Raw genomic sequence first — 18,593 nt, forward strand, 5'->3', positions numbered from 1 at the left:
ATGGCTGTTTGTGAGCAAGTGGCTATCCTAGTGGGGAATTTTACAGTGGGAATTAAGTTGAATGATAGTGTTACTAACTCAAATAAGTTCTTATTGGGAGAGTCTTTACGGAAATCTACATTGAAATCACCAGCAACCACTATTTCTTTGTTTTTGGTTGTTAAATGGGCCAGTACAGCTTCAAGGTGGTTTACAATCAGATTAAAGTTACCTGCAGGTGCTTGATATACACTTAATATTATGAAGGATTTATTGTGAAATTCTAATTCTGTTGCACATGCTTCCATATGCTGTTCTAGGCAAAATTTATGAATGTCTATGTTCTTAAATTTATGACAGTTCCTGATGAATGTGGCAACTCCTCATTTCTCCATTTCTGATCTACAAAAGTGAGATGCTAATCTAAACCCTGTAACACTTAAAAGTTCTATACCAGTGGTCACATGATGTTCAGAGAGGCAGATTATGTTAGCTGGGTTTGAAGACTAATTCATCTATGCAGATAGTTACTTCATTAATTTTATTTCTCAGTCCTCGAATATTTTGATGCAATAAAGATAGCTGACATTTCACATTGACTGAGTTAAAATTGGGTGGAGTTAAAATATCTGCTGACAGTTGAAAATTCTTAACCAATGGCTGTTTATGCTGATGTAATAAGCTGGAATTATGGTTTTTGATTTCTTTCTCAAACTGAAGGTTTGTCTCAGTTCTAACCTCTCTAAGCATGTGATGACAGCACCATTCCACCCTCAATCCATGATGATGTGTGTAATGGTCGCCTAGTCGTAGATATTGCTATAATCGCACTATTTCACTCCCATTTATGGAGCTGGTTAGCACTTGATGTTAGTTTGGCCCCATTAAAATGCATTGTGGTAATTGCTGCTGCTTGCTGGATCGCTGCTGTGTCTCGATGCTAATGCTGGCTCTAAATCTGATTGTCTAGGGGTAAAAGATGAGGTCCCGTGTTTTTGATGTGCTTTTGATGATAAATAACAAGCGAAACCAACAAATATTTAAACTTCAAATATTTATTACTCTGGTGGCCATCTTAGTTCCACTGTCCACCAAAGTCAATGACAACACAAAGTAGCACTTCTTTTACATGTTCTTTGCAATGTTTATCCATCTCGAACAATAACACACATACACACTTTACCAAAGTGACATTCAGCCTCCGCTCCCTTCTTGCTGCTCGTATTTATAACCTTGTCAAAGAACTACTAAAAAGAGATATAGTTCATAAGTCACATGTACATCTGTTATTCTAATTTGTGCAGAAAAGTTATTAATTTATATCGAGTGACATAATTTAACAGGTTATTAAAATGACAGACAGATTTTTTGACTTGACAGAATAACTCTTTGTTACAAAAAGGCAGTTTTTTAGAAGTTTGTCAATTGACTTCTCTAATTTGCATAAATAAGTAAATAACATGAATTATTAAGAATTACATTGGTTTTCGTCTAAAATAGGAGTGTTTGCGTGAATACTGAGTGAAAATGGTCCTAGTGAAGAAACAGGTTTCACTGGGTGATTTTTATTTAAGGAGATCCAAAATACGTAAGTTGGCCACTATTTTTCGTACTTCATATTAATTATTTAAGATGAACTTAGTGTTTTTGCATGATGACATTTGCTGTATCAGTGATCAAGTGGTATTAACTTTTGTGTGGGTCAGTTATTAAGTATAATTTAATGGGTTGACTGTTTATAGAGACATGTTATGGAATCATTGTTAACATACACAATAACTTTTCTATAATCATAAATACTCGTTAAACTGGTTGAATTTGGAGGGTAACCCATACTTCGGTAAAGTAAAGCCTTTAATAGGTTCCGTTACATGTGGAATGCTTTGTCTGAACATTCAAGCATCATATGAAAAATTTACACACTTCCCATATGTGGGAGCAGGTGTTAGTGCTCTTCCCTTCGTCATATCATTCCCAGTCATGCAACAAAGGACACTGCTTCACTTTCTATATTTTCTGCAGTGGTCTTCCATAGGGCTCTAAGTTTAATGTAAATGATACCATTCTTTTCTTTTTCGGAGTTTTTGGCAGACATAGGCACAGGGAATGAGGAGTTATCACCAAAGTCATAGGTTGCTCTTTATAGGTCTGACAGGGCCACACCAGGCTGCAGAAGTGCCAGAAGAATAAGCTTCAGTTGTGTGGGCTGCATGGTCCTGCTGTGGGTTTTTCATTTGCTGATTCAGTGTCCAGGAGGACCCTGCAGCCTCAGCCATCTTTGCCTTCATTGGGTCCCACACCACCGGCACTGGAAAGAGAACCTGCAGCTATCACCACAGCACCACCACCATTACTGTGATGCCAGCAGCTCCAGCCCTGCCAGCTTCTGATGGGCCATCATAGGTCCTCTAGTCACCATAGTGCCTGTGCCATTGGAAGATGATGTTTCATTCCATGCTGGCCCAAGCTGCCAGAGTAGGTGGTCGTGTTTTTGAGGTGTGCTTGCTTGTGTGAATGAATGGTGTATGTTTCTCTTTTACTGAAGAATGCTGCGGCCAAAAGCTTTGTGTAGGTGTCTTAATTGTGCCTATCAGTAATTTAACATATCATCTTTATGGTAAATGACAGTCTTTTCCTATTTTGTTGATATTCCCATTTGGAGATTCCAGCATTAGAGGTTCTATCTGTGAGAACAATAAGCAGTTCTATACGAAAGTTGGGACCATTTTTTCTACAAATTTAATGGCTCTGTCTGGAATCAACTAATGAGTAATGATGCAGTTTTGCTGCCTAATCTAAGATGCTTCAGACGAACTTTTCTGAGTACCATTTTGCTGCAGCAATGTACAATGTGTAATTGGTTTGGTTTTGGATCTACAATGAGAATTCACATCTAAGTATGGTTAGCAGTTGCAGAGCAGTGCAAAGGGAAATTTTAAACATTGTGGCAAAAGGAGAATTGGACATGTTAGGAAAAATCAAAAAAGTGAATAAAAATATTATCTCTGTCTCAGTTACAAGCATTAAATCTCAACATTTGTTAAGTTTCAGAACAACTCCAGATAACAGAAGATATCGGAAATGATTGAGGGAACTTTGTGGTTTTAGTTTTGAGTCAGTTCTGGTGAACTTGAAGATAAGAAGTCATTTATTGAAGCAGCACTTTGAGAAGCAGAGTTGGAAGTAATCTGAAATATATTGTGTACAGATGATGCTATCAGAAATGAAATGACTACCAAACTTTGTTATTATTTACCCAACACTGACAAACTTGTGGTGAAAACTAATAATGACACAGAATGTGAAGAGAATGGTGATGATGTTGGTGGTGATGAAGAGGGTGCAATCCAAATGAGTAGTGATAAAAGACTGAATTTACTCAAAAACAAGATGGAAAAAATTTCAAATTTATGAAAAGACGATAAAACCGAAACACAATTCTCAGCAGATTCACAAGATAAATGTAATTTTTTTTGTTCTTTTATGGCACTCTTACGTCATTTAGTGACAGTGATGGATATCGATTTAAAAAATGGATCATTAACTGGGTTGGAGTCAGCTACTAATGCTTGTTTTCACCCAAAAAAAAAAAAAAAAAAAAAAAAAACACTTGAAAGTTTAGATGATGTTTTTATTCACGGTAAGAAGGGTCTTACAGTGTGGATTGCACTGAAAAACATGTTGCAAGAAGAATGTGACACACAAACAAGTGCTGCAGAAATCTGCCAACTGGTGTCTTGGTGAGACAAGAAACAGAAAAGTCTCTTCAAGAATAATTTCTTGTAATGAAAGAAATTGCCATGCATGCTGATATTGATAATAACTGTGATTTATGGCACAAAACTTCTGTTTTATCACAATGGAAGTGTGAAAACATTTCAGGAAGAAAGAAGCACTGCAGAAATCTGTGATATCATGTAAAAAAAAAAATAATAATAATAATGAAAGTTACAACAATGAGAATTTCGGAGACTCCAGTGAGAAAGATGCTAAAGACTCAAGTTACAGAAATACTAGAATAGCAGCTTAGGATTCAAACAAAAAGTGTTTCAATTGTGACGCCATTGGTCACATGTTCAGTGATTGCAACCAAAAGTGTAAGGGAAAGAGATCCTTCAGTTGCAGTGACTTTGGACATATCACATGTGAATGCATGGCAGGAGAAGAATAATCAGAGGGTGACAATGAATGAAAACATTTTAAAGAAGAGTATTAACAATAATATATTTAATAATGTATGAATAAGTAAATGAGAGGTGAAGGTGCTCATTGACTGTGGCAGTCAACTTAATTTGTTATGACAACATGTTTATGAGATTACAAATGTTACAAATTTGCAAGATACAGATATTGTCTTGATAGGATTTGGGAAAAACTTCCATATCCCCACAGGGATGTTTTGCAGGCATCATTGAGATTGATAATGTGAAAATTGAAACAGATATTTATGTAGTTTCTAGAGACTATATGAATTTAGAAATGGTAGTTGGGAGTGATCTTCTAGACCAAACAAGAACAGAGTACTAAAATGAAGCCAGAAGGGAAACTTGTGTTATATACATCCATGTAGAAGATAAACCAGTGTTAGATATTGAAAGCTTTGTTAGTGATGAAACAAAGCAACATAGCTAAGGTTTAGGGACTAGACTAGTTAACTCCAACAAGACAAAGTCTGCTGATGTCAGAACAAAGAGTATTGTGAGAGATGAATAACCAGAATACAGCAGACCTAGAAGATTTTCATCTGGAGGGAAAAAAATTGTTTACAAGCAAGTGCAAATGTGGCTTGATCAAGGAATAATACAACCAAGTTCATCTGAGAATGCTAGCCAAGTTGCAGCTGTGAAAAAAATAGAGTGTGTCACATGTGCATGTAACACAGAAAATTCAACAAAATCACAGTGAAAGATTGTTACCTGTTGCCCTTCATAGAAGATCTTTTGCACACTAGAGCTCATGAATATTTTTTTCCTGTTGTGTTGAAGAGGAAAGCCAAAAATATACCTTGTTTGTGACACACTCGGGGCAATTGCAGTTTTAGAGTGTTTGATTATCAAATTCACTTGCAGTGACCCTGTATTTTATAAACACTGTTTTTTGGGCATTGGCTCAAAAGAACTTTACATTTATAAATATTTACTGACATGGACAATATTATAATACCAATAAAGAGTGATGATGAGACACTTCAGCCTCTTGGTTCAATGTTAAAAACTGCAGCAAAATGTAGTTTGGAAATTAATTTTGCAAAATGCTATCTCTTGAAGAGCACTGATGAGTTCCTTGCGTACGTTGTACGGTGTGGACAAATCCAATCTTCTGAGAAAACAATAGCTGTTCAAAAGTTTCCAGAACCAAAATCTATTGTAGCAATGCAATGTTTCCTAGAACTAACAGGATACTTTAGGAAGTTTATCTCAAATTATTTTACAATATTTCCAAACATATGAGCGAGTGAGAAATAATGGAGAATAAAAGTTCGAAAAAGGAGGAGAGGTAAGCATTCAAGACGCTCAAAGATATCATTTCATCAAATCCAGTTTTAAAAATCTGCAACCCAAAATGTGGAACTGAGCTGCACACAGATGCAGGCAAAGAAGGTTTGGAGCTGTGTTATTAAAAAACTATTCAGATGTTGACAAGTTCCATCAATTATATGAGGGGAAAAAAAAAAACAACATGTGAAGGGGAAGAATGTTGTAGTTATGAGCTTGAAATTCTAGCTATTTCCGATGCCTTAATGCAATTCCAAGTGTAGTTGATAGGAATATGTTTTAAAACTTTAATGAACTGCATCCAAAACATTATGGATAAGAATGACTTGTCACCAAGAGTAGCAAGATGGGCTTTAGTCTTGAAAGAGTCTTCCTACACCATTGAATACCAATCTGGTTCTAGGATAAATATGTAGATGCCTTAAGTCATGTAAATTTACTGTCAGGTTTTGCAGATGCCTTAATAGCTAAAATCAGGAAAGAGCATGAGAATGATGATGGTTTGGCAGCAATCAAGAGTATTCTCAAAGAACGACCTTTTGAAAACTTTTTATTGAGAGATGGCTTTATTTTCAAATGTTATGATGGAAGATACTTTAGTGGTTCCACTCACTATGGAGTGTGAAATCATCATGCTTGTGTAAGAGAAAGGTCATTAAGCAGTTAAGTGAATTTAAGTGGAAGTGAAACAACTGAACTATGTAGTTCATTTATCTTGTAATTGATCTGATAGGAAACTTCTTGTTGCTATTGCCATTTGCACAAATATGTGTTGTATCCATCTTGGATTATTATATTGTAGTTAATAACATTTGTCATGCTGAAGTTTATATTATTATTGTTGTTATTATTATTGTGTTAACACTGACAACACCAATTGCATGTAAATATGCTCAACAATGGAATAAAACATTTGTATTTGTATCATATTCTAGACTTGTACTGTAGCTAGGGAAAGGACTCATTACAAAAGGCAGAAAGTTTTCTTTCTTTTTTATGTGCTTGTCGACGACTCAATGCTTCTGCTTTTCGATAAGAAGTCTCTTATTATTTGCTTTAATAATATGTAACAAATCTGGTTATGTTCATGACTTTTTGTTACACAAAATAAATCCATTGGAGCATGCCTTAATTACCAGACCTCCATAAAAATTGCATACCAAACATTTGATCTCTGTAGAAAAGATGATGACTGTAGGAACCATTGTTATTTTCTGTGTAGTTTGTGGAGCTCCAGTAATCAGGACCTAGTCTAATTAATTTATTTTGTAACAACAACAGGTCGTGAACACAACTCCATAATGTCATATGGGATTATTTTTTGGGGTAATTCATCAAGCCAAGCTAAAGTTTTCCGGGCACAAAAACGTGCAGTGAGAGTTATATGTGGTGTGAACTCAAGAACATCCTGCAGAAGCCTGTTTAGGGAACTAGGGATACTAACTACTGCTTCCCAATATATTTATTCCTTAATGAAATTTGTCATTAAAAATATATCACTTTTTCAAACCAACAGCTCAATTCATGGAATCAATACTAGAAATAAGAATAATCTTCACAAGGATTTAAAGTCACTTAGTCTTGTACAAAAAGGTGTGCATTATTCAGGAACACACATTTTCAATAACTTGCCAGCAGCCATAAAAATCTTAACAACCAATGAAATTCAGTTTAAGAGAAGCCTAAAGGATTTATTGGTGGCCAACTCCTTCTACTCCATTGATGAATTTCTTAGTAAAACCAACTGATTTGTATATAAGTACAACATAACTTCTGCACAATTTCAGTGCAGTAATGTGTTCATTGAAAATTTGTGTGTGTGTGTGTGTGTGTGTGTGTGTGTGTGTGTGTGTGTGTGTGTGTGTGTTAGTATAATCTAACTTCTGCACCATTTCAGTGCAGTAATGTGTTCATTGTAAATAAGTATTACAGTAGTTGTATTACCTTATAAATAAATAAAAAACTTTTTTATATTAAATTCAGTGCATTAGTATTTGTAAAATTACTCTTAGTGTTCATTAAAAAATGACGATCATTCCACTTGGGACCTGTGGAATGGTACATTAGCTTATTTGTTTTAATTGTAAATATTTGTCATGTATTGTTGTTTTTCTGACATGTTCCACATCCTGGAGGACCTCCTCACCACGGATCAATTGGAATGAAAGTAAATCTAATCTAATCTAATCTAATCTAATGTAACATCCTTAGATTTCATATTATACCCAATTAACTAAGTTTATTATCCCAGCTTTAATGTACAACTCAATACATTGCAACTTTGATCATGTTGTCATATTGTTATGACTGTGTTTATTACTTCCACATTTAATAACAATTATCTAACCTCATTTGAAGTAATTTAATGACCTGCAGATAATAAAGTTCGAGAGATCATTTCATATGCAAGATTATGAAACTGCACAAATTGAAATTTTATATATATATATAAAAACAAAGATGATGTGACTTACCAAATGAAAGTGCTGGCAGGTCGATAGACACACAAACAAACACAAACACACACACAAAATTCAAGCTTTCGCAACATCTGCAGACATCTGATTGTGTCTGTATATGTGTGGATGGAAATGTGTGTGTGTGTGTGTGTGCGCGAGTGTATACCTGTCCTTTTTCCCCCCCAAAGTAAGTCTTTCCACTCCCGGGATTGGAATGACTCCTTACCCTCTCCCTTAAAACCCACATCCTTTCGTCTTTCCCTCTCCTTCCCCTCTTTCCTTATGAGGCAACAGTTTGTTGCGAAAGCTTGAATTTTGTGTGTGTGTTTGTGTTTGTTTGTGTGTCTATCAACCTGCCAGCACTTTCGTTCAGTAAGTCACATCATCTTTGTTTATATATATATATATATATATATATATATATATATATATATATATATATATATATATATATATATATATATATATACACACACACACACACACTCCTGGAAATTGAAATAAGAACACCGTGAATTCATTGTCCCAGGAAGGGGAAACTTTATTGACACATTCCTGGGGTCAGATACATCACATGATCACACTGACAGAACCACAGGCACATAGACACAGGCAACAGAGCATGCACAATGTCGGCACTAGTACAGTGTATATCCACCTTTCGCAGCAATGCAGGCTGCTATTCTCCCATGGAGACGATCGTAGAGATGCTGGATGTAGTCCTGTGGAACGGCTTGCCATGCCATTTCCACCTGGCGCCTCAGTTGGACCAGCGTTCGTGCTGGACGTGCAGACCGCGTGAGACGACGCTTCATCCAGTCCCAAACATGCTCAATGGGGGACAGATCCGGAGATCTTGCTGGCCAGGGTAGTTGACTTACACCTTCTAGAGCACGTTGGGTGGCACGGGATACATGCGGACGTGCATTGTCCTGTTGGAACAGCAAGTTCCCTTGCTGGTCTAGGAATGGTAGAACGATGGGTTCGATGACGGTTTGGATGTACCGTGCACTATTCAGTGTCCCCTCGACGATCACCAGTGGTGTACGGCCAGTGTAGGAGATCGCTCCCCACACCATGATGCCGGGTGTTGGCCCTGTGTGCCTCGGTCGTATGCAGTCCTCATTGTGGCGCTCACCTGCACGGCGCCAAACACGCATACGACCATCATTGGCACCAAGGCAGAAGCGACTCTCATCGCTGAAGACGACACGTCTCCATTCGTCCCTCCATTCACGCCTGTCGCGACACCACTGGAGGTGGGCTGCACGATGTTGGGGCGTGAGCGGAAGACAGCCTAACGGTGTACGGGACCGTAGCCCAGCTTCATGGAGACGGTTGCGAATGGTCCTCGCCGATACCCCAGGAGCAACAGTGTCCCTAATTTGCTGGGAAGTGGCGGTGCGGTCCCCTATGGCACTGCGTAGGATCCTACGGTCTTGGCGTGCATCCATGCGTTGTTGTGGTCCGGTCCCAGGTCGACGGGCACGTGCACCTTCCGCCGACCACTGGCGACAACATCGATGTACTGTGGAGACCTCACGCCCCACGTGTTGAGCAATTCAGCGGTACGTCCACCCGGCCTCCCGCATGCCCACTATACGCCCTCGCTCAAAGTCCGTCAACTGCACATACGGTTCACGTCCATGCTGTCGCGGCATGCTACCAGTGTTAAAGACTGCGATGGAGCTCTGTATGCCACGGCAAACTGGCTGACACTGACGGCGGCGGTGCACAAATGCTGCGCAGCTAGCGCCATTCAACGGCCAACACCGCGGTTCCTGGTGTGTCTGCTGTGCCGTGCATGTGATCATTGCTTGTACAGCCCTCTCGCAGTGTCCGGAGCAAGTATGGTGGGTCTGACACACCGGTGTCAATGTGTTCTTTTTTCCATTTCCAGGAGTGTGTGTGTGTGTCTATATATATATATATATATATATATATATATATATATATATATATATATATATATATATATATAAACAAAGATGATGTGACTTACTGAGCGAAAGTGCTGGCAGGTTGATAGACACACAAACAAACACAAACACACACACAAAATTCAAGCTTTCGCAATAAACTGTTGCCTCATAAGGAAAGAGGGGAAGGAGAGGGAAAGACGAAAGGATGTGGGTTTTAAGGGAGAGGGTAAGGAGTCATTCCAATCCCGGGAGTGGAAAGACTTACTTTGGGGGGAAAAAAGGACAGGTATACACTCGCGCGCACACACACACACACACATTTCCATCCACACATATACAGACACAATCAGATGTCTGCAGATATTGCGAAAGCTTGAATTTTGTGTGTGTGTTTGTGTTTGTTTGTGTGTCTATCGACCTGCCAGCGCTTTCGTTCGGTAAGTGACATCATCTTTGTTTTTATATATATATACATCTTTTTTCTCTCTCTTCTGCCAAATCAATAATTTCAAATCCATGAACATGAAATTAGCTGATTTAATGCAACTTTTTGTATTAAATATGCAAAAATTATGAAACAGAAATTTCTGGAAAACATTGTAAAATGTCAAAGTCGATTATCAAAATGTATAGACCTTAGTCTTTAGTGATCTTTAACACGATTTTAAAGGCACTCCTTTGTATTAAGCAATAAAACTTTAGCATTTAGACCTCTGTAAATGAAGACAATCATGATAGCTAAGTAGCATAGTTAGAATTTGCTTATTTCAAAAATATTTGTTTAATTTTATGAAATTTTGTATAAAATGTTTGCAGATTAGTAGTTTTTCATCATAATTTTACAATAGTATTAATACTAATGACGTACTGTTTAAATTTTACTGATTACTACTGTTACATATAATGGATGGATGCAAGCCCAAGTGGAAGCACTAGAGGTTTCACAACCAGTAAGATGCCAATTGTGAGTTGATTTATGAGTTTCAACGAGTTTATGTAAAAGGTTAATGCTGTATTCAGAGTTGAGACAGTTAAAGATTACACGAATTAAAAGTTCGTGTTTCATTCCATACTTTGAAATTGGACTTAAAGAGAGAGAAAGAGAGAGAGAGAGAAAGAGAGAGAGAGAGAGAGAGAGACCGTGAGTAATTTAGTAAGCTTCCACTAGCTGTACAAGATGTTCCTAGGCATGCAATTAAATACAACATGTTATATTACCAATTAGCTGCACATCCGTTCTATCACTTGAAACAATTCATTACTCATTACTGACCAATGGAATGTCCATAGCATTCTCTAGTTTTTATAATATCATTACTCATAACATTATATGATATCAGTAGCTCACTTACTGTATTTTTGTGTAGACCTTTATTCATGCAATTACTGTAAATGTAATGTACTTGACATCAAATATCCTACTAATATTATTATGATCACAGCCTTCACTTGTAAGTGCCTACTAGTAATTTATTACATCTTTTCAGTTATTAAACTCATAAATTTGTTTTAACTTGTTTACCAGAATGAAGGCACAGTGTGTAATAATTAAAATAAAAATAAATATTAGCTCAATGTATCTCCAGTAAAATACTGGACTTACCGATTATTTATGAATTTGAGAGCCTCAAAAGCACTGTCTACATTTATTATAGGAAGAATTGGTCCAAAAATTTCTTCCTGCATAACAGGTTCTGATGGTTTAACATCAGTGAGGATTGTTGGACTAATAAATCTTTCTGACTGATCAGTTTCACCTCCTATAGCAACAGTTCCATTACTGAGGAATGCTTGTAACCTCCTACAAACAAATGAAAAAAATTTAACACAGATCTTTGAATTTTAGGTTTCTGACATCTACTTGAATAATTCATTCTATTTATATGATGTCGAACTTACTGGAAGTGTCGATCAGTAACAATTCGAGCAAGATCAGGTGAATTCTTTGGATTATCTCCATACCATTCCCGAAGCACCTCTTTAGCTATTGCAATAAATCGCTTCTCTAGATCCTTAGTACACAACAAATAATCAGGCGCTACACATGTTTGACCTGCATTAAGGCACTTTCCCCAAATAATTCGTTTTACTGCAATGTCCATATTTGCTGTAGAATCCAAGTAAACTGGGCTGTCAACATAAAGCTATCTATATAAACAACTGAAATAGTATATTTTTAAAGGTAGATGCCACTTACTCTAATGAAGCAACAGCTACTACATTCAATAATGTAATATTCTTACCTTTTACCTCCCAGTTCTAAAGTTGTTGGTGTCAAGTGTTCATTAGCTGCTGCTCCCACAATTTTACCAACATGTGTTGAGCCAGTGTAAAAAATGTAATCGAAACATTCTTTCAAAAGTTCACTTGTTTCAGCCACGCCACCCTCGACAACATGGAAACAGTCCTAAAAATAAAATCAAAAGCTATAAACTACTTTTTCGTAAGTGAGGTTTGTCTACATATGTCATAACTCCACAATGCTCCCTTATAATCCCTGGGGTTACATGGTACGTTAGCCCTCCTTATGGTATAAGGAGTAACCCTCTTTCTACCAGTGACTTTGTCAAAGAGGGCAGAGGAGTGTGTAGAGGCCTCCTCTTATACTTGGAGTGGGAAATTGCCGCTAAGAGGCTGAATAATCAGCAATGAACAATGGAATTAGGATACAGGAGGCAAATTAAACCACTGCATTAAAGACACACAATACAGATACACAGGAAACATGAGCTGTAAGTGAGAAAGTGTCATGAAGATTCCATATTAGCCCCCATTCAGGTCCCCAGGGTTGGGGGATGGGGAGGTGATTTCCAAGATGGTGGTAACCATGAGAAAAACACTGACTAATCAATAGTAGGGTAACATTCTGTGAATCAGAGCATGGGGATATTAAGTTCAAACATTGAAGGGAAACTAGAAAATCTGAAAAGAGGAATGCAAAGGCTCAGTCTACATATAGTATGGGTCAGTGAACTGAAGTGGAAAGAAGATAAGGTTTTCAGGTCACATGAATATAGGATAATATCAACAGCAGCAGCAAATGGTGCAACAGGAGTAGTATTCATTGTGGACTGGAACATAGGGCAGAGAATGAGTTTTGGGAACAGTTTGGTGATAGGATTATTCTTATCAAAATTTAAAGTGAATCAACATGAACAACAGTAGTTCATATAAACATGCCAACATCATAGACCTTAGATGAGTTAAAGCAAAGTATGGGCTCAATAGTAGGAATGAGACAGGAGAATGAGTTGTGCAATAAATTCAGGTAGTAATACCTAATAAATTGTTCAAAAATTACAAGAGGAGGAGATACTCTTGCAAAACATGGAGAGATTCCAGAAGGATTACCTCATGGTCAGATAGAGATTTGGAAATCAGATCCTGGATTGTGAGCTGTACCTGGGAGACTCTGATAACAATTTAGTAATGATGTAGAGTAGTCTGAAGTTTAAGAGAATAATTTCAAAGAATCAAAACTGAAAGAAGTAGGACACTGAAGTACTGAGGAATGATAATGAGTGGTTGAAATTCTGTAGATCCTGTGATATTCAGTACTACAATAGGTAGTTCTGTTGAATGGGAATGGACATCATTAAAATCAGCAATCACAGATGTTGAACAGGTGAATTTGGCACAAGGAAGGTAGCCATGAAGAAACGCTGGGTAACAGAAGAAATACTTCAATTAACTGATAAAAGTAGAAAGTACAAAAATGTTTAGGAAAAGACAGGAGTATCATTGTCATGGTCTTCAATCTGAAGACTGTTTTGATGCAGCTCTCCATGCTCCACTATCCTGTGCAAGCCTCTTCATCTCTGCATCCTCCTGCATCTGCTTACTGTATTTATCTCTTGGTCTCCCTCGATGACTTTTGCTCTCTACACTTCTCTCCAACACTAAACTAGATGTCTCAGAAAGTGTCCTGTCAACCAATCCTTTCTCCTAGTCAGGTTGTGCAACAAATTTCTTTTCTCCCAGGTTCTGTTCAGTACTTCCTCATTAGTTATATGATCTATCCATCTTTAGCATTCTTCTGTATCGCCACATTTCAAAAGCTTCTGTTCTCTTCTTGTCTAAACAGTTTATAACCCAGGTGTCACATCCATACATGCTACACAACACAGAAATACTGTAAGAAAAGACTTCCTAACACTTAAATCAATATACAGTGTTAACAAATTTCTCTTTTACAGAAATTCTTCCTTGCCATTGCCAGTGTACATTTTATATCCTCTCTACTTTGGCCATCATCTGTTAATTTGCTGCCTAAATAGCAAAGCTCACCTACTACTTTCAGAGTCTCATTTCCTAATCTAACTCCTTCAGCATCACCTGACTTAATTAGGCTACATTCAATTATCCTCCTTTTGCTTTTGTTGATGTTCACCTTATATCCTCCTTTCAAGGCACTGTCCATTCTGTTCAAAAGCTCTTCCAAGTCCTTTGCCGTCTCTGACAGAACTACAATGTCATCAGCAAACCTCAAAGATTTTATTTCTTCTCTTTGAACTGTAATTGCTGCTGCAAACTTTTCTTTGCTTTCCTTTACTGCTTGCTCAATGTACAGATTGAATAATATTGGGGATAGGCTACAAATCTATCTCGTTCCTTTCTCAACCACTTCTTCCCTTCAGTGCCCCTTTGACTCTTAAAACTGCTGTTTGGTTTCTGTATAAGTTGTAAATAGTCTTTTGTTCATTATGTTTTACCCGTGCTAGCATCAGAATTTCAAAGAGAGCATTCCAGTCAACACTGTCAAAAGCTTTCTCTAAGTACACAAATATTATAAACATAGGTTTGCCTTTCCTTAACCTATCTTCTAAGACAAGTCGTAGGATCATTATTACCCCACGTTTGTACATTTCTCTAGAATCTAAACTGATCATCCCCAAGGTCTGCTCCTACCAGTTTTTCCATTCTTCTGTAGGGAATTCGTGTTAGTATTTTGCACCTGTGACTTATTAGATAGTTCGGTAATGTTCACAGCTGTCAGCACCTGCTTTGTTTGGAATTGGAATTATTTTATTATTCTTGAAGTCTGAGGGCATTTTGCTTGTCTCATTCATCTTGCTCACCAAATGTAAGAGTTTTCTCATAGCTGACTCTCCCAAGGCTATCAGCAGCTCTGATGGAATGTTGTCTACTCCTGGGACCTTGTTTCAATCTAGGTCTTTCAGTGCTCTCTCAAATCCAAGCCGCAATGCCATATCTTCCACCTCATGTTCATCCACATCCTCTTCCATTTCTATAATACTGCCTTCATCTCCCTTTTATAGACCCTCTATATACTCCTTCCACCTTAACTTCTTTGCTTAGGACTGATTTTCCATTTGGGCTCTTGATATTCAGGACAGGACAGGAATATGGCAATGTAAGTCACTTAGGAAGGAAATGAACAGGAAGTGCAAAGAAGCTAAAGCAAAATGGCTGGAGAAAAATGCAATGAAACTGAAAAGGAAATGGCTGTGGGAAGGACTGTTAAGTAACTAGGAAAGCCTTCAGTGAAATTAAAAGCAAAGTTGTCAGCATGAAAAATGCAAGAGAGACTCCATTGTTAAATGCAGAGAACAGAGTGGATCAGTAAAAAGAGAACCCTGAAAGCCTCTAAAATGGGGGTGAACTGTCTAATGACAATATAGAAGAAGTAGTTCAAGTCAGTGTGGGAGCTACATAGGATCCATTAGACGACAATTACCTTGGCCTTAGGAAAGGAAGAGACACCAGAAGGGCAGTTCCAATGTTGTGCTTGATAATGAGAGTAAAACTTAAGGAAAATCAAAGGATGTTCAGAGTATTTGTTGACCTAGAAAAAGCATGTGACAATGATGCAAGATGTCTGAAATTCTCAGGAAGATAAAGAGGGAAAAATAAGAATGGATGACTAAGAACAAAGTTCTCATATTAGTAAGGATATATGATGGATATGCAGTCTTTCTCCCATACTGTTCAATGTATACATCAAAGAAGCATGACACAAAAGGAGATTGATGAGGAGTGATATTAAAATTCAGAGTGAAAGACACTTTGCACTGAGTAAACCAAAGAAAGACAAAAGTAATGAAGAGTAGTTGAAATGAGATTAGTGATAAATGTAATATGAAGAGCAGGGGTCATGAAATAGATGAGGTGAAGGAATTCTGCTGGCTCTGAACCAAAATGCGATACAGATGAAACAAGATGGGGGGGGGGGGGGGGGGGGGGGGAGAGAATGAAAAGCAGACTAAGAAATCATGCAAGGACAGCATTTTGCCCTAACGATGTCAGCTACTATCAAATATCATCCATAATTCGAGGAAAAAATTTCTGAGATTGTACAATTGGAAGTGAATCATGGACTGTGGGAAAACTGCAAAAGGAGAGGACTTAAGCATTTGAAAAGTTGTGCTATAGAAAAATATTGGAAATCAAGTGGGTCGATAAGATAAGAAACAAAGAGCTCTCTTTAGAATCGGTGACGAGAAGAATATGTGAAAAATATTGACAAGAAGATAAAGCAGAATGATAGGACATGTGTTAAGACATCAAGTAATATCTTTCATGGTACTTGAGGGAACTGTAGAGGGTATAAACCATAGGTGAATAATAGAATATATCCAACTAGTAAGTGAGGGTGATGGGAATTTGTGGTGGTCCATATCAGACCAGTTAGAAGAATGATGGTGAAAAAGGTGTGAACCCTCTGCCAGGCAGTTAAACATGAACTGCAGAGTAATCATGTAGATGCAGGTCTAGAAGAATGGACTTAGAAGAGTCATCTGAAAGCTTGCTTGCTTGCTTTTGTGTGTGTGTGTGTGTGTGTGTGTGTGTGTGTGTGTGTGTGTGTGTGTAATCATTGTTAATAACTAGCTAAAATAACAAAAAATGTTATTAGATTTAGAAAATTATTGCCAATTACTGTATAAGAAATTAATTTTAAGCCATAAAAATTTCAGTGTTTTAGATAGTGAAATCTGTACAATGTTAAAGCTTAATAAAGCAATCAATCAAGTCTATTTTTTTTTTTTAATCCAATGCTGGTGTTAGGACTTTGAAAAACTGTAGGTAGAGAAAGAGCATGACAGCAACATCAATAACAACACTAATATTGATAATAATAATAATGATGATAATAATAAGTTAAATACCCGATCAAGATATTTTGGAACCAATTCAGCTACAAGCTTTGAAGTGTGTGGAGACATTTCTGATGGTTTGATTACGAGACAGTTACCTGCTGCTATAGCACCAGCAGCAGGCAACAGTGCCAATTGAAATGGGTAATTCCAAGCACCCAAAATCAGAACAACACCATAAGGTTCATTATAAATGACAACATCATCCAACAGATAAACAAGTCCTTTCTCAGGCTGCAACAAAAAAATTCATTAAAAGTGGTAAACAGTTACAGCAAAACTTTTATTTTTCTGAAATCTCAAATTAAAACGAGAAAGACAATAAAATAGTTTAGAGGCATACCTTCTCTGGTTTCATCCAATCTCTAAAATGAATCAGTACATTTATAACATCATTTTTCATAAGTTCTACTTCAGTCAGCATAGTCTCTTGTCTACTCTGTAAAAGAAAATAATAGATGTCATTGAACTGCGAATCTAGAAGTCACTCTCATGCACTTCTTGCTTTGTGTACATCTAATTAAAGACAACATTCATCAATTTGTAATTAATAAAGAAGTACAATTCAGAGAAGCTGTATTCTGTGTGTAATTAAGACTGATACAAATTGTATAATTTGCAGGAAAGCTAGTGTCTTAAAATGACAACTAGTTTTCAAGTATTGATATTTGCCACCAGTCTGTAGGGTTCTGCTCCTTCATGTTTATATATATGTTATGATGGTTATTAATGGTAAACCATTATCTGCATACCCTAAGAATTGACTATAATTCTTTTATATGCATTCTTATAGCAATGCAAACAATGCTCTGAGTTATGACATTTTTCAAGAACATTAACAAATTTTTGGTTTTTAGAGTGTTTCATATTTTCTGTTTTTGGCAATGCCTTCAGTTCAAAAATTCATTCTTAATCTTATATAAATTTCCATATCCTAGTCACAAATAATTTTTAAAGTTTGATGTCTTAACTGTTTTCCCTCATGGAAACTTAGCTGATCCCATTTATATGAAAACCATAATTTTTTGAAGGTGAACTAATGATGTGTGTATACTGAATCAAAGCTTTTGTGGCCTGAAACAAGCTTCCAGATGCTGTAACCAACATTTCACAAAATTTTGTCCAAATTTGGACTCCAACCAACAAATGTAGATTCAAGTGCGTTCACAAGTTTGGCAACAAGTAAGACAGCTCCAAAGATGATGCTTCAGGTGTCAAACTTAATTTGTCCAAAGAATCAGAAAAGTGTTCAAAACTACTGAAATTATTAATGCTGTAATGAAGTTCAAGGTTGAAAAGCTGTGATCAGACGTTGTCAACATTTCTGTATAATGAAAGTGAATCTAAGGTATTTGAGTTATCAAAAACAGATGGGATTTCATCATTAAGAGCAGAAAATTATTCAAAATCCATTGTATGTAAGGAATCTCTTCAGTAAACACTATTTAAATTTTGTGAAAAATTGGAGCTTGAATGGTGGGAGAAGTATCTGAATGAATTTTGTAAACAGTGTGGTGATTTAATTAAAGAAATGAATGCAGTTGCAACAGTCTTAAATGAGCACTTTCTAACAGCTTCTGAGAAAACTGGCTGTAGGGGTTCAATCAATGAGGCTATGGACCT

At 36.9% G+C, this 18,593-nt stretch overlaps 1 protein-coding gene across 2 annotated transcripts in view; it reads right to left on the minus strand.

Annotated features, from left to right (window-relative positions):
- Positions 1-18,593, minus strand: part of LOC126263023 (aldehyde dehydrogenase, dimeric NADP-preferring-like) — a 233,870-nt gene that overhangs the window by 37,814 nt on the left and 177,463 nt on the right. For both annotated transcript variants that reach the window (XM_049959989.1, XM_049959990.1), the window contains exons 4-8: positions 17,314-17,409; positions 16,983-17,204; positions 12,099-12,262; positions 11,755-11,985; positions 11,459-11,656 (exon numbers count right to left, since the gene is read on the minus strand). In XM_049959989.1, coding sequence (XP_049815946.1) covers positions 11,459-11,656; positions 11,755-11,985; positions 12,099-12,262; positions 16,983-17,204; positions 17,314-17,409 — 911 coding nt within the window. The remainder of the gene's footprint in view (positions 1-11,458; positions 11,657-11,754; positions 11,986-12,098; positions 12,263-16,982; positions 17,205-17,313; positions 17,410-18,593) is intronic.

The sequence above is a fragment of the Schistocerca nitens genome, chromosome 6 (genome assembly GCF_023898315.1).
Source record: "Schistocerca nitens isolate TAMUIC-IGC-003100 chromosome 6, iqSchNite1.1, whole genome shotgun sequence".
NCBI classification, from domain to species: Eukaryota; Metazoa; Arthropoda; class Insecta; order Orthoptera; family Acrididae; genus Schistocerca; species Schistocerca nitens.